General features: G+C 34.8%; 1 protein-coding gene across 2 annotated transcripts in view; it reads left to right on the plus strand.

Annotated features, from left to right (window-relative positions):
* Window positions 1-16074, plus strand: part of LOC143224763 (voltage-dependent calcium channel gamma-5 subunit-like) — a 102334-nt gene extending 86260 nt beyond the window's left edge. Inside the window, exon 3 of one of the 2 annotated variants that reach the window (XM_076453036.1) lies at window positions 10032-16074. In XM_076453036.1, coding sequence (XP_076309151.1) covers window positions 10032-10573 — 542 coding nt within the window. In that variant the 3' untranslated portion in view covers window positions 10574-16074. The remainder of the gene's footprint in view (window positions 1-10031) is intronic. The other variant, XM_076453035.1, reaches the window with a different exon arrangement.
* Window positions 16075-19044: the final 2970 nt, after the last annotated feature.

Below are 19044 nucleotides of genomic sequence, written 5' to 3' on the forward strand. Positions count from 1 at the left end.
ATCTGCGCTAGCCGTCCCTAATTTAGCAATGTAAGATTAGAGAGTAGATAGCTAGTCATCACTACTCACCATCAACTCTTGGACAACTCTTTTACCAACGAATAATGGGATTGACCGTCACATTATAACGCTCCCACGCGACTCTCAGATTACGAGCAATAAATATGGCTCTTAAAGAATTGCCAGAAATGAGACAACACTTCTTTTGATTTGAAAAAAAAAAAACCACAAAGAATATCAACTGTAGATGTAACCTAACATCAAGTGTAAACAACGCAATAGAAACAAAATATTGTTAAATCCATACACAAAAAGTAGTGTTACTCTCTGACCTTCTGTCTTTCGTTGTTTGGCTATTTGCATACCCGGGAGGGTCAGGTGCGCTTTGACCTCTTTCTCCTTCCTTTATTTTTATATATCACAACGGTTAAATGTATGGATAAATATTACATGAAGACCCACACTTACTCAATCTCCGATCAGGGTGATGTCCATGTATCATTCACCAATACATTTGGTGCAAATATATTATTTATCTCTAAAGTTCTATAATAGGTTGTACTTTCACTAGAAGGAATTTACTGAAAATCATTTATATAAACTACCCTTTAATATTTATTAGTGAGTTCCTGACTAATGTGATGTCTAGCTTGCAGGTGGCTTTTTTTTTTTAAATTAATATTATTTATTTATTTGTTTATGCTTGTTTAACCTAATGTATAAGTTCACAGGGGAGAGATGTTTAGAACTATCTTCATCGTTTATACAGTACCTGTCAAGTTCGCATACGGGTTCGTTTTCCTTCCAATTTTTATCAAAGTAATTTATTGTACTATGTAGGAGTCTATCTGCTGTTATTGATATGTTTGAATATTTGCGCATGAACTCTGATCAGGTTGTTCGTGGTACTTCATGTGCTGTCTTGAGTAATGTATTTTGCATTGTCTGTAGTTTGATTGTCTGGTTACACTAATCCATACTGGAGCTGCAGTAGTCAGTTACAGGTATTATATATGTTTTGTTTATTTTTAGAATATTGTCTGCTGTTACTCCATTGTTTTTATCAGTTAGAATCCTACCGTAGTTTGTTCATCGCCAGACTTTAATTTTAATATTACATAGATGGCTTATTCATCTTAGTTTCGAATCATACGTTAATCCTAGAAAGTTTGCGGATGTGGTAGTCTGAAGGAGTGTTCCATTCATATAGAGCTCTGGTTGTACTTTTTTGTGCTTCGTTAACTAGGTAACTTTCACTAGTTGTGTTTTTGCTGTGTTTATCTTGATTCGATATTTTTGACAATATTCGCTTATTCGGTTTAATTGTGACATATTTTGGTTACGCTCTTATTTAGTGAGTAAGTAGGAGAAAAAACAAAGATACAAGATTATATTAAAACAATTTAAACTGATCCTAATCGTAGACTCAATAGCTTTCATTCAATCTCCACCCCCAACACGAATTATTTGTTGTGATTGGCCGAGAGCGCATTACGTCATATGAAATATTTTCAGTGTTGACTCAGAAGGTGGGCTACAGGCCACAATAATGGTGCCTAGTTTTCAATACAGTTGCCATGCGTTCATACGTCACGTTGGAATTTTGAAGACGATTTCTTTTTTGTAGCACACTGAAAGCGTTTTGATTAAACCTAATTTACAAACAACATTGAAAATCTTAACATTCCAGATACACTTCGTGCTGGAGTTAAGCATATAAGTAATTCATACATTTGTTTATTATTATCATCACATAACGACGAGTTGATATATGATCACATAACGACGGGTTGATATATGATCACATAACGACGGGTTGATATATGATCACATAACGACGGGTTGATATATGATCACATAACGACGAGTTGATATATGATCACATAACGACGGGTTGATATATGATCACATAACGACTGGTTGATATATGATCACATAACGACGGGTTGATATATGATCACATAACGACGGGTTGATATATGATCACATAACGACTGGTTTATATATGATCACATAACGACGAGTTGATATATGATCACATAACGACGAGTTGATATATGATCACATAACGACTGGTTGATATATGATCACATAACGACGGGTTGATATATGATCACATAACGACTGGTTGATATATGATCACATAACGACTGGTTGATATATGATCACATAACGACGAGTTGATATATGATCACATAACGACGGGTTGATATATGATCACATAACGACTGGTTGATATATGATCACATAACGACTGGTTGATATATGATCACATAACGACGGGTTGATATATGATCACATAACGACGGGTTGATATATGATCACATAACGACGGGTTTATATATGATCACATAACGACTGGTTGATATATGATCACATAACGACGGCTTGATATATGATCACATAACGACGGGTTGATATATGATCACATAACGACTGGTTGATATATGATCACATAACGACGGGTTGATATATGATCACATAACGATGGTTGATATATGATCACATAACGACTGGTTGATATATGATCACATAACGACGGGTTTATATATGATCACATAACGACGGGTGTATATATGATCACATAACGACTGGTTTATATATGATCACATAACGACGAGTTGATATATGATCACATAACGACGAGTTAATATATGATCACATAACGACGAGTTGATATATGATCACATAACGACGAGTTGATATATGATCACATAACGACTGGTTGATATATGATCACATAACGACGGGTTTTTATATGATCACATAACGACTGGTTGATATATGATCACATAACGACGAGTTGATATATGATCACATAACGACGGGTTGATATATGATCACATAACGACTGGTTGATATATGATCACATAACGACGGGTTTATATATGATCACATAACGACTGCTTGATATATGATCACATAACGACGGGTTGATATATGATCACATAACGACGGGTTGATATATGATCACATAACGACTGGCTTGATATATGATCACATAACGACTGCTTGATATATGATCACATAACGACGGGTTTATATATGATCACATAACGACTGGTTTATATATGATCACATAACGACGGGTTGATATATGATCACATAACGACTGGTTGATATATGATCACATAACGATTGGTTGATATATGATCACATAACGACGGGTTTATATATGATCACATAACGACGGGTGTATATATGATCACATAACGACTGGTTTATATATGATCACATAACGACGAGTTGATATATGATCACATAACGACGAGTTAATATATGATCACATAACGACTGGTTGATATATGATCACATAACGACGAGTTGATATATGATCACATAACGACTGGTTGATATATGATCACATAACGACTGGTTGATATATGATCACATAACGACTGGTTGATATATGATCACATAACGACTGGTTGATATATGATCACATAACGACGAGTTGATATATGATCACATAACGACGGGTTGATATATGATCACATAACGACTGGTTGATATATGATCACATAACGACGGGTTTATATATGATCACATAACGACTGGTTGATATATGATCACATAACGACTGCTTGATATATGATCACATAACGACGGGTTTATATATGATCACATAACGACTGGTTTATATATGATCACATAACGACGGGTTGATATATGATCACATAACGATGGTTGATATATGATCACATAACGATGGTTGATATATGATCACATAACGACTGGTTTATATATGATCACATAACGACGGGTTGATATATGATCACATAACGACGAGTTAATATATGATCACATAACGACGAGTTGATATATGATCACATAACGACGAGTTGATATATGATCACATAACGACTGGTTGATATATGATCACATAACGACGGGTTTATATATGATCACATAACGACTGGTTGATATATGATCACATAACGACGAGTTGATATATGATCACATAACGACGGGTTGATATATGATCACATAACGACTGGTTGATATATGATCACATAACGACGGGTTTATATATGATCACATAACGACTGCTTGATATATGATCACATAACGACGGGTTGATATATGATCACATAACGACGGGTTTATATATGATCACATAACGACTGCTTGATATATGATCACATAACGACTGCTTGATATATGATCACATAACGACGGGTTTATATATGATCACATAACGGCTGGTTTATATATGATCACATAACGACGGGTTGATATATGATCACATAACGACTGGTTGATATATGATCACATAACGATTGGTTGATATATGATCACATAACGACGGGTTTATATATGATCACATAACGACGGGTGTATATATGATCACATAACGACTGGTTTATATATGATCACATAACGACGAGTTGATATATGATCACATAACGACGAGTTAATATATGATCACATAACGACGAGTTGATATATGATCACATAACGACGAGTTGATATATGATCACATAACGACTGGTTGATATATGATCACATAACGACTGGTTGATATATGATCACATAACGACTGGTTGATATATGATCACATAACGACGAGTTGATATATGATCACATAACGACGAGTTAATATATGATCACATAACGACGAGTTGATATATGATCACATAACGACGAGTTGATATATGATCACATAACGACTGGTTGATATATGATCACATAACGACGAGTTGATATATGATCACATAACGACGGGTTGATATATGATCACATAACGACTGGTTGATATATGATCACATAACGACGGGTTTATATATGATCGCATAACGACTGGTTGATATATGATCACATAACGACGGGTTTATATATGATCACATAACGACTGCTTGATATATGATCACATAACGACTGCTTGATATATGATCACATAACGACGGGTTGATATATGATCACATAACGACTGGTTGATATATGATCACATAACGACTGGTTGACATATGATCACATAACGACGGGTTTATATACGATCACATAACGACTGGTTGATATATGATCACATAACGACGAGTTGATATATGATCACATAACGACGGGTTGATATATGATCACATAACGACTGGTTGATATATGATCACATAACGACGGGTTTATATATGATCACATAACGACTGCTTGATATATGATCACATAACGACTGCTTGATATATGATCACATAACGACGGGTCACATAACGACGGGTTTATATATGATCACATAACGACTGGTTTATATATGATCACATAACGACGGGTTGATATATGATCACATAACGACGGGTTTATATATGATCACATAACGACGAGTTGATATATGATCACATAACGACGGGTTGATATATGATCACATAACGACTGGTTGATATATGATCACATAACGACTGGTTGATATATGATCACATAACGACTGGTTGATATATGATCACATAACGACGGGTTTATATATGATCACATAACGACGGGTTTATATATGATCACATAACGACGAGTTGATATATGATCACATAACGACGAGTTGATATATGATCACATAACGACGGGTTGATATATGATCACATAACGACGGGTTGATATATGATCACATAACGACGAGTTGATATATGATCACATAACGACGGGTTGATATATGATCACATAACGACGAGCTCATATATGATCACATAACGACTGGTTGATATATGATCACATAACGACTGGTTGATATATGATCACATAACGACGGGTTTATATATGATCACATAACGACGGGTGTATATATGATCACATAACGACGAGTTGATATATGATCACATAACGACGAGTTGATATATGATCACATAACGACTGGTTGATATATGATCACATAACGACGGGTTTATATATGATCACATAACGACTGGTTGATATATGATCACATAACGACGAGTTGATATATGATCACATATACGACATAACGGGTTGATATATGATCACATAACGACTGGTTGATATATGATCACATAACGACGGGTTGATATATGATCACATAACGACTGCTTGATATATGATCACATAACGACTGGTTGATATATATATGATCACATAACGACGGGTTTATATATGATCACATAACGACTGGTTGATATATGATCACATAACGACGGGTTGATATATGATCACATAACGACTATATATGGTTTATATATGATCACATAACGACGGGTTGATATATGATCACATAACGACGAGTTGATATATGATCACATAACGACGGGTTTATATATGATCACATAACGACTGGTTTATATATGATCACATAACGACGGGTTGATATATGATCACATAACGACTGGTTTTATATGATCACATAACGACGGGTTTGATATATAACGACGAGTTGATATATGATCACATAACGACGGGTTTATATATGATCACATAACGACTGCTTGATATATGATCACATAACGACTGCTTGATATATGATCACATAACGACTGGTTTATATATGATCACATAACGACGGGTTGATATATGATCACATAACGACGGGTTTATATATGATCACATAACGACGATTTGATATATGATCACATAACGACGGGTTGATATATGATCACATAACGACTGGTTGATATATGATCACATAACGACTGGTTGATATATGATCACATAACGACGGGTTGATATATGATCACATAACGACGAGTTGATATATGATCACATAACGACGGGTTGATATATGATCACATAACGACGAGCTCATATATGATCACATAACGACTGGTTGATATATGATCACATAACGACTGGTTGATATATGATCACATAACGACGGGTTTATATATGATCACATAACGACGGGTGTATATATGATCACATAACGACGAGTTGATATATGATCACATAACGACGAGTTGATATATGATCACATAACGACTGGTTGATATATGATCACATAACGACGGGTTTATATATGATCACATAACGACTGCTTGATATATGATCACATAACGACGAGTTGATATATGATCACATAACGACGGGTTGATATATGATCACATAACGACTGGTTGATATATGATCACATAACGACGGGTTTATATATGATCACATAACGACTGCTTGATATATGATCACATAACGACGGGTTTATATATGATCACATAACGACTGGTTTATATATGATCACATAACGACGGGTTGATATATGATCACATAACGACTGGTTGATATATGATCACATAACGACTGGTTGATATATGATCACATAACGACGGGTTTATATATGATCACATAACGACGGGTGTATATATGATCACATAACGACTGGTTTATATATGATCACATAACGACGGGTTGATATATGATCACATAACGACGAGTTGATATATGATCACATAACGACGAGTTGATATATGATCACATAACGACTGGTTGATATATGATCACATAACGACGGGTTTATATATGATCACATAACGACTGGTTGATATATGATCACATAACGACTGGTTGATATATGATCACATAACGACGAGTTGATATATGATCACATAACGACGAGTTAATATATGATCACATAACGACGAGTTGATATATGATCACATAACGACTGGTTGATATATGATCACATAACGACGGGTTTATATATGATCACATAACGACTGGTTGATATATGATCACATAACGACGAGTTGATATATGATCACATAACGACGGGTTGATATATGATCACATAACGACTGGTTGATATATGATCACATAACGACTGCTTGATATATGATCACATAACGACGGGTTTATATATGATCACATAACGACTGGTTTATATATGATCACATAACGACGGGTTGATATATGATCACATAACGACGGGTTGATATATGATCACATAACGACGGGTTTATATATGATCACATAACGACGGGTGTATATATGATCACATAACGACTGGTTTATATATGATCACATAACGACTGGTTGATATATGATCACATAACGACGAGTTGATATATGATCACATAACGACGAGTTGATATATGATCACATAACGACTGGTTGATATATGATCACATAACGACGGGTTTATATATGATCACATAACGACTGGTTGATATATGATCACATAACGACTGGTTGATATATGATCACATAACGACGAGTTGATATATGATCACATAACGACGAGTTGATATATGATCACATAACGACGAGTTAATATATGATCACATAACGACGAGTTGATATATGATCACATAACGACGAGTTGATATATGATCACATAACGACTGGTTGATATATGATCACATAACGACGGGTTTATATATGATCACATAACGACTGGTTGATATATGATCACATAACGACGAGTTGATATATGATCACATAACGACGGGTTGATATATGATCACATAACGACTGGTTGATATATGATCACATAACGACGGGTTTATATATGATCACATAACGACTGGTTGATATATGATCACATAACGACGGGTTTATATATGATCACATAACGACTGCTTGATATATGATCACATAACGACTGCTTGATATATGATCACATAACGACGGGTTGATATATGATCACATAACGACTGCTTGATATATGATCACATAACGACTGGTTGATATATGATCACATAACGACGGGTTTATATATGATCACATAACGACGGGTGTATATATGATCACATAACGACTGGTTTATATATGATCACATAACGACGAGTTGATATATGATCACATAACGACGAGTTAATATATGATCACATAACGACGAGTTGATATATGATCACATAACGACGAGTTGATATATGATCACATAACGACTGGTTGATATATGATCACATAACGACGGGTTTATATATGATCACATAACGACTGGTTGATATATGATCACATAACGACGAGTTGATATATGATCACATAACGACTGGTTGATATATGATCACATAACGACGGGTTTATATATGATCACATAACGACTGCTTGATATATGATCACATAACGACTGGTTGATATATGATCACATAACGACGGGTTTATATATGATCACATAACGACGGGTTGATATATGATCACATAACGACTGGTTTATATATGATCACATAACGACGGGTTTATATATGATCACATAACGACGAGTTGATATATGATCACATAACGACGGGTTGATATATGATCACATAACGACTGGTTGATATATGATCACATAACGACGGGTTTATATATGATCACATAACGACTGCTTGATATATGATCACATAACGACTGCTTGATCTATGATCACATAACGACGGGTTTATATATGATCACGTAACGACTGGTTTATATATGATCACATAACGACGGGTTTATATATGATCACATAACGACGGGTTTATATATGATCACATAACGACGAGTTGATATATGATCACATAACGACGGGTTGATATATGATCACATAACGACGAGTTGATATATGATCACATAACGACGAGTTGATATATGATCACATAACGACTTCTAAGTGTTCTTGATCCTTCAAATGAGATAAAACTTTGAGTGAAACCTTCAAGTTGAATATATAAATACAAAGACGAAGCTAAATATGTTATATCACAGTGCTAATTAATATTAGAGCCCAATCTGAGCGCAGGTGTAAATAGTAAACTTTCGAATTTTCATGTCAATTTGTAGCAATTTTCGAACATGTTTAACTCTATTATATTGTTCAATACCCAGGATAAAATGGTATTAATGTTACTTTGGTCGATACAGTTTAACCTAAATTAGTATTAGTTTGTTCTAGTTAATGTGCCACCATAATCTAACATACTTTGTTGTTGTTTCTTTCAAAGAAAACATAATATTTCGTGCTTAAAAGTTAATTAAAGACCAGAATAAGCTATTTTAAAACTAAAAATAATCAAATATTTCCTTTATCTGAAAAAAAAAATTTATAGACTTATTAGCCCTACTTTCTCTTTAATTAACATAAATTTAATTTTATAATATTTCGAGAGTAGGTATATATATATAGTGTTATGTTTTTAAATATTTTTATCTTTCTTTAGGGTTGCTTGTTCTCATGGGTGTGGTCATCTATATTTCAAGTTTCAAAGCAGAAGTTGGGAACAAACTCCAACCGAAATCCTCTTTCCAAGGGCCGATTTTTAAATATCGTTATGGGTACACTTTTGCCTTTACGATTGCGAGTATCTTAACATGTGAACTGTCTGGAACATTTTCACTTTTTCTGTACATTCAGTGGTACAAGCTCGATTCTAAGAAATACATGGAAAAACTGAAGTATGAAGACTTTATACAATCAGGGGAAGACCACGTTCCGTGTAGGCGTCACCCACGAGGTCCGCGTAACAGTCGAACGCGAGATACATCGCGTGAACCTTCACCTTGCCCATCGACCAGTAGAGGGCGCCGCAACACAAACCCTGGCATACCGTTATCCGAATCAATGAAAGACTTGGCTTATTACAGTTTTCCTCCGTTTTCTAGGGACGCTACGTGTTATACAGTGTCAACTACCGCAGACATCAACAGAGAATATTCTCGCGAGTTCTCGTTTGAAACGTTGCGCCGTACAACTCCTGTGTGAGCGAATACTTTAATCTATCTTGGTGTTCTCTCTCTGAGAAACGAACTATATTTCTTGTACAACATTTCAATTTGCATAACGTCGTACACTTATTCTAGAAGTGAAAAAACAAACAAACAAATGGTTTAATAACGATATAGTGTCCTTGTGAGGTTCTTAAGTTATGGTTTTACCCTGGAACGACCATTGTCTTCTAAACAATTTTCTCCAAAATTCTTGTCTTCCCGAACAGGCGTAGGCTTATTGAACGCAGTGAGCGTTATTATCACCCATGTGACCAGAAGAGGGTTAACTAATCAGGTTGATGTCCGCATGCATCGAATGAAGAACACTTCCTTTTGTTGAAAAGTGTTTACAACTAGCTACTTCCGGTTGTGTGAGAGGGGGGGTATTCACTCCAGCTACTTCCGGTTGTGTGAGAGGGGGTATCACTCCAGCTACTTCCGGTTGTGTGAGAGGGGGTATTCACTCCAACTACTTCCGGTTGTGTGAGAGGGGGGTATTCACTCCAGCTACTTCTGGTTGTGTGAGGGGGGTGTTCACTCCAGCTACTTCCGGTTGTGTGAGAGGGTATTTACTCCAGCCAACATATATCTTTGAATATGCGATAAGAAATCTTAATGCTAGACAACCAAAATGCTCACACCCAACCCCGCGTGCCTTCTGTTGTTTCATCTGATCACACACACAAACACACACACACTGGGTTTTTACTGATGTTTTCCCCCTTTACTTTCTATTAGCATTTCTTAGAGAAAATATGTTTAACTTAGTCTGAATGTGATTCATTCTCTTTTCTGTATTTCCTTTAGAAAGGTAGATTAATCATGTAAACAGTAACGTTCAGCTAATTAATGTAAAGGAAGTTTAACACAAAACCAGACAAGACAGCTTGCTAATTGAGTGACGTAGGTTGTTCTTTAAAACAACTTTATAGCAGTAACCCTAGTTCTTGTGAGCTGTTGTGTTTTGGTCGATGAAATTCAAGTGTTTGGTAAATTAAATGTATGAATATCGACACACTCATTTTCACTGTTTTTAAACTACGATGACCCTACTTCTCAGTAATGTATAGTCTTATTTAAAAACATAGATGAAACAACGTTAACTATTAGTTTGCTATCATGAAACTGAGTGCATGTTTTTTTATCCCAAAACAGGTGATCCCAGTTTACTTTCTTCACTAATTCTAACTTAGGTCGCTTGATGACTTGTCTGCGCTAGCTATATTTCGTACTAAGAGGTCACCTGAAAAAACAACTAGATATGGGAGAGAGTTGATACCACATCTCAAAGACAAGATATCACCTGAGAAAGAACTAAACAAAATGGTGGAGGGTTTCATGCTATACTACAAGAGAAATAAACGAAACTTAGTACGGGAGAGGAATTGCCACATATCAGTAAAGATTCCACGGAATAAGAAACAAAGAAAGAAATGAAAAGTTCCATTTTTCACTTTATTTGGAGTGACAAATACATAAATATCTACTATTTTTGTTTAAATGACAATACTGTAATTTATTTGTCATTTCTCTGTCTCTATAGCTCTTTAAATAACTTACTATGTATTTACCCATCACTCATTTCATCTGTATTTATACAATTATAAGAATACTGCTGAACCAGGAGTTAACGATGGTCAATTAAGTTTCAGATGTCGTCAAACCAGGCCAGGTGGTTAAGGCACTCGACTCGTAATCCGAGGGTCGCGGGGTCGAATCCCCGTCACACCAAACAGCCGTGGGGGCGTTATAAGGTGACGATCAATCCCACTATTTATTGGAGTAGCTCAAAAGTTGGCGGTGGGTGATGATGACTAGCTGTCTTCCCTCTATTATTACACTGCTAAATTAGGAACGGCTAGCGCCCATAACTCTCGTGTAGCTTTGCGCGAAATGCAAACCAAACTCGTCAAAGCAAAGATATAAAGTGGATACAAACAAAAACAACCAAAGTATGGTTTTCATATGGTTACTGTAATCACAAGATTCATGTAATACCGAATTGAGAAGTGGACTGAAGATTTATCATATATGAAATAATTCTTTTATTTTAATTCAGGTCGTTCGAAACAACATTTATCAGTGAAAGGAAATAAAGTCACACATTTGGCTAAGAAAAAAATCACAGGAAAACGTCACATTTTATTTAAATGCCATAAATAACTAAAGTAATAAAGCAAAACCATTTTAAAATATTTATTGACTACACATGACTTTTACGTATTGAGAACCCAAATAGTGTGATAGCATCACACATACACTAATGTGCCAAAAAATGGAACATTTAAAAAATTGTATTTTTAATAATAAATAATTGTTTGTTTGAATAATATTAAAGTTATTTTATTTTATCACCATAACTTTAACAAAATTATATTCTTTTTGTGTGTGTTAAACATCATTAGTTAGCAGCCATTTTTATCTTATGTACAAATTCTAGGTGTGCAAAAAAATTAAGCAAACATTAATCGTAACTATAATAATATTTTCACAAAATTTCCCGCCTTTTTTTAAATATACCTGCGACTTTTGTTCCTAGATTGTATTTATAGAGTGGCATACGTTCATATATAGATTCTTAGGCGAAGATCAAAGTCAGTTTTATATGAAAAGAAGAGATATATTCAAAGAAGCCACACTTATTTTGAAAGTGTTTATCTCTCTTAAGTAGGTCAGATTTTGCACTAAGACTGTGCATTATTGTTAACATTAGCCTACTTCTATAATACAAGAGAAACGCTTGATAGAATTATATTTTGGGACGCGATGTAAAAAACATTATTACGGAATGCTTTTTAATGCATAAACTAATAGCGAGAACAAAGTACCACACAAATACCTGTGAAATAATTATATTAAACAAATTATCAAATTATCTATTCACGAAATTAATGTTTACTTAACGATTTTAGTTCAACGTTTTCACACGAGAGTGAGTGACATTTTTGAAGAACGTTCTAGTTTTATAACGTAATTGACACAATAAAACGTTAACACAGAGATGTTTTCAAATACGAAGCGTAGTTCGTTTGGTTAAACTCGAAGTGCAAGAAACTGTATGTAACCAACAATGTCTTGCTGTAGTACACAACATGATGTATTCCGAAACCTGTAACAGAAGCCCTAAACTTACTGTGGTAAGGATATATGTATCAATAAGGTCAATAAATTAAAAGAAACCCAAACGAGAAATGCTCACCTTTTGAAAGTAGGGGTTATTTTTAACATTGTTTTCTTATCTGTGTTTGTCGTAGTTCTAACTTAAGATGTCCACACTTGCAGATCGTTTAAATTAGCCTAATCAGTCTGGTGCTGGCCTGTCATTAGGCTTAGCAGAGTCTAAAGACATGTTTCATAAATCACATAGTTTTGATACAAACTAAGCCAGTATTTAATTAACGTATACTGTAGTTCTTACTTAACACGTCTAGACCTGTAGATCGCTTAAATTATTGTTAGCCTAATCAGGCTGGTACTGGCCTGTTATTAGGCTTAGCATAGTCTAAAGACTTATCTCATAAATCACAGAGTTTTGATACAAACTAAGCCAATATTTAATGAAATATCTAGTAAAAGAAGCAATGTACCATAGAACCAATCGAGGAAGTTTCATTTTAGATGATTTTATGTAAAGTATAACACATGGAAGTTTCAATCACTAACACCACATAAAAGCAGAAAACATGCAGACAATTCAGTTGTCTGTTAAAGCACGTAATTTAACACCGCAGAGTATTAAACTGCTTTATGCCCATCGCAGGGATCGAATAAGTAATTTTATTGTTATAAAACTTCAAACTTCTCAATCATCAGGAAGCCTGTTAGAGGGAAAAATTAAATTGAAAGACTAGAAACTTGAAATGTATAGAAATTGTATTTTGTAAACTATGGAATTCTCACAAAAATAGAAACTAAATTTATAATTTCTCCTTACCATCTGTTCATTCTAATTATCAATAGTAATAGATTCCATCGTCTAATTCTGTGTTTATTTAGGCTTATATATATCTCAGCTCCTTTGTTGGTGTGAAAGGGGAACTTTTTCAACTCTCTCAGTGAGAATTTTATCTTCCATTATATCCACAAACCATTTAATGACACATACATGTTAATTCCATAATCATTATATCACGAATAGGAATAACTGTAATCTACGAACATCATATGTTGACACGCCTCAGTTATCCCTATAAAACGTTTTAACAATGTGAAGATTATTACGTGAATGACATACGATGCACAAAAAAAACTCCTAATGTACCGTTGCGTTGAATATTCGTTAAGTTGATTAATCCCAAAATATCTATGACATTTCATTTCGTACAGTTGCGGATAGTAAGAATAAAATATCCTAACGTGAAAGAACGACAAATAGTAAAAAAAAATCAAACTATTTGTTCCTCACCAGTTGTAAACGTAACTGTTTAATAAAAACGTCATGAATGATAAATAAGTCTCATGTTTTATCATTAAATAGAAAGCGAATTCATAAAAAACGACTATTCTCCTTTACAATTTTGAAAGTAGTGGAGAGAAAACAAAAGAATGTTTACAAGAAAAAAAAGAAAAAAAACTGTTCTCGGTCACTGACCTCTTCTTATAACTCCATCGGACTGTGAATCTGCGGCTTGTATCCCGCGAGCAAAAAACCGTGGGTGAGTTCGTGAATTCTCACTATTTGGAGTCCCGGCATGGTCAAGTGGTTAGGGGATGCACGACTCGTAATTTGAGGGTTGCTGGTTCCAATCCCTAACACACCAAACATGCTCGCCCTTTCAATCGTGGGGACGTTATAATGTGCGGTCAATCTTGCTATTCTATTGGTAAAAGAGTAGCCCAAGAGTTGGCGGTGGGTGGTGATGACTAGATGCATTCCCTCTAGTATTACACTGGTAAATTAGGGACGGCTAGTGGAGATAGCCCTCATGTAGCTTTGCGAGAAATTCAAAAACAAACAATATACTATTATGAAGCGGAGTGCAAGTGAATACATTTTTGATGTTTCAAAAATTAAAAAAAACGTTTAAGCTAGTTTTCAAATTAGTTAACTTTTATTTGTGTTTTGCACATATAATAAACCAAACGATAACTTATAAGATTCTTTTCGTTAGGATTTTCTACTGTAAGTTCGTTCTTAAAATACTTATCAAAATATTCACCAAAAACAGAAGGCAGCGCAATATATGTTATTGGAATATATTTCTAACAGTGTGCGGCCCGACATGACCAAGTAGTTTAGACACTCAACTGTAATTTGAGATCGCGGGTTTGAATCCCCCGTTTTTCTTTTTAATACTTTCTTTACTTCACAGTTGTCCGTTTGAATTATCATTTCTCATATATAATCACTTATATACTCAGCTTTAGTACAACAACACAACAATAGGTGGCGCTAGCGGACCAGTCTTCAGCACGAGAGCCACGACTTGTTTTCGATTATCACGAATAAAACGCAGAGAAAAAAAAAACGGTTTTGTGTTTTTTTATTAATTCGTGGTTCCCTCATTGTCTTGACAGAGTTGAGATTTAATTACAGTTTTGGACTCAGGAGGTCAAATCCTTTCGCTTGATGTATTTGACCACACCGAAGGTCTCATAAATTAATATTTTCTAATCCTGTTTAAACAAATTTCACTTTGGAGGTAGACTGGTAGAGAGACCTCGGTGAGTAATAAAATCGAATCAGTTATACGCGGCCACACGTTTGACATTGTCGGTGCAAAAAAATATACCAACAAATTAAATGTTTTCTTATTCTACATGAAATATTTTGAAGCACCGCAACTGTTGCGGATTCCCTCTTGTTTTTCTTACAGACTTGTGAGTAGACCTCTTTTAAAACAATAATCTTCCAAATGATTACCGACGGTATGAACTCCAGCTATCTTTTCCACGGACCCTCGGCTGTATGTCTGATGGATTACCACACTAAATATCAGGTTTCGATACCAGCAGATTAAACCCAGATGGCCTATTTTTTAACTTTGCCCTTAGCAATAAACAAACGAATACTAACTTCTCCTATTATCAGAAACGCCCAACGCAATATTTATTACATATATATATATATATATTACCAGTATATCTTGTGCATAAGACACCTTCCCTCAATAGGACAGCGTAAATCTATGGACTTACAACACTTATATCCAGGACACGAGTCTCCATTTTGGATTCAACATATAGCTCAACGTTGCATTACTCTAAAAACAACAAACTAAAAACACATAAGGTCATTCTATCATAAGAACTACATATAAGTGACAAAAAGTATAACACTTTTGAGACGTTGTATTTGGTTGTTTCATTTGGAAGGAACTAGTGTTGAACGCCTAGGTTATTACAGCTGTTTTTCACTTGTATTAAGATACAGGTATATAATGTCACACACCGATAACTAAAGGAATTAACCTGTTATGTGAAACGTTAGTCTTGTTTATTATTGATACATGTAGTACAATATCTGTGGTTACAATATTGTAGTTACAGTTGTTGGACATGATGATGCCACGTGTTGAATCTGATAGTAAATCGATTTTACGTTATGCCACTTGGGGATTTGTTAGTTATTACACAAAAATAGGGGGAACACATTTATGAGAATAACCAACAAAAACGGATCATTAAGTCGCTGTGTAAGACAGCCCTGCATCCATTATGGACTACACTTAAAGGGATTGAGCTTGGTTTCAGAATTCATTTATCCACTTATGGATTAGTGAGACCATTACAACGACGTAAAGTTAAAACTTGGTGAAGAACAACATAATAAACATGGCGTGACGTACATGGATAAAGACAACACTTTGTGTTGCGGTCGATCATGTCATACCTTGTCTTAAATCTCAAGTAGAAATAGATATATCATGTCATAGCTCGTCTGGAATCATTTGATGTGACGGGGATTCGAATCCATAACACTCAGATTATGAGTCGAGCGCCCCCTAGCTACCTGACCATCCCGTACGTTTCTCTCATTTAGGCTTATTATACGTTATCAATCTAACAGAATAACACAAACCAGAAGTTTTCAAAGGGTATAAGATGTCGTCTAATACAGTGAAGCAAAAAATAAATGGAGAAGAAGAGATAGATTTAAACTGTAATGTTTTAATATATAAAAGAAAGTTGATTGAAGAGATTCACTAAACCATAGACTTAAACTGAAGAAACACGACAAAGTAGCGAAGGCCATAAAAATCCATAATATGTTCAGGAGTGGTGAGTTACACTTGATCGCTCTGGTCAATGGGTAACCAAATATTTGCCGGTCACATAACACTTTAGTTAAGATATACAATGAGCGTTTTTACAGATTTGGTGATGTCTTTATAAAAATTATATTAACACAATTAAATTTTGTTTTCACGTCTCACAAACTCCTTCTCATCAACTGAAGCTTTCCTTGTTCGTGTTTTTGTCGTTACATGCTAGTGTCATATCACACGTTTTCCATAGTTGAACTTCATATAATGAACAAGTTTCGCGATGTTAAACATATGGTGGTAGGTTTTACGTGTTAGTTTAACCTCAATTAATCAAAACACTGCGCGAATTAGCATCTAATCAATACCTTGCTTCTTTACCAGTTGATATTTGTGTTTTTGTCTTGCCCAGACCCGTGGAAATAGGAATTGTAAGTTGAACGTGGTTTGTTTCTTGTCTCATTTCTGTATACCCTCTCTAATCATTATAATTATGCGTGTAATAACTACACCGACGTGGACTTACTCTTGTCTAAACTTAATTTCTATGTTTCTAATAAACGTTTTATTAATTTATTTTACTATTGACAAGAGACGTTTCTTTCTATTTGTTTATTGGAAGCACCGTAGACATACCAGAGCTTCAAGTAAAATAATAATAGAAGAAACGGTGTATTATAGTGTGTGCATGCGTAAAAGCTGTACATACAATTCTTTAATCGTTGTGATTAATTCTTGTAGAGCTCAAAACACTCATACGTCACAACAAACATGCTCGCCCTTTCAACTGTGGGGGCGTTAAAATGTTCGATCAATCCCACTATTCGTTGATAAAAGAGTAGTTGAAGAGTTGACGGTGGGTGGTGATGACCAACTGCATTCCCTCTAGTCTTACACTGCTAAATTAGGGACGACTAGCCAGGTAGGTCTCATGTAGCTTTGCGCGAAATTCAAAGCAAACAAAACAAACCAACTCCTCTGGGATTTGTATGCTAATTAAATACATGTTAATTAAACAATGTAACCACTATATGAAACAGTCTTTGTATTTGAATGTTAACAAATAGTCCAATTTCTTAAATATCATGTAATTCTGTTTTGTTTTCTAATATTGTGCAATCTTACTGTAGACATGTTAATTAATAATCTAATAAAAATATACCCACTCTATTAGGAATTGAATGCAAGACTTTCCCGTGAAACTAACCACTAAGCAAATCTGAATGTTACTAACAAAACAAACATTGTGAACAGAGACAAG

Source organism: Tachypleus tridentatus, chromosome 9 (assembly GCF_004210375.1).
Source record: "Tachypleus tridentatus isolate NWPU-2018 chromosome 9, ASM421037v1, whole genome shotgun sequence".
NCBI lineage: Eukaryota > Metazoa > Arthropoda > Merostomata > Xiphosura > Limulidae > Tachypleus > Tachypleus tridentatus.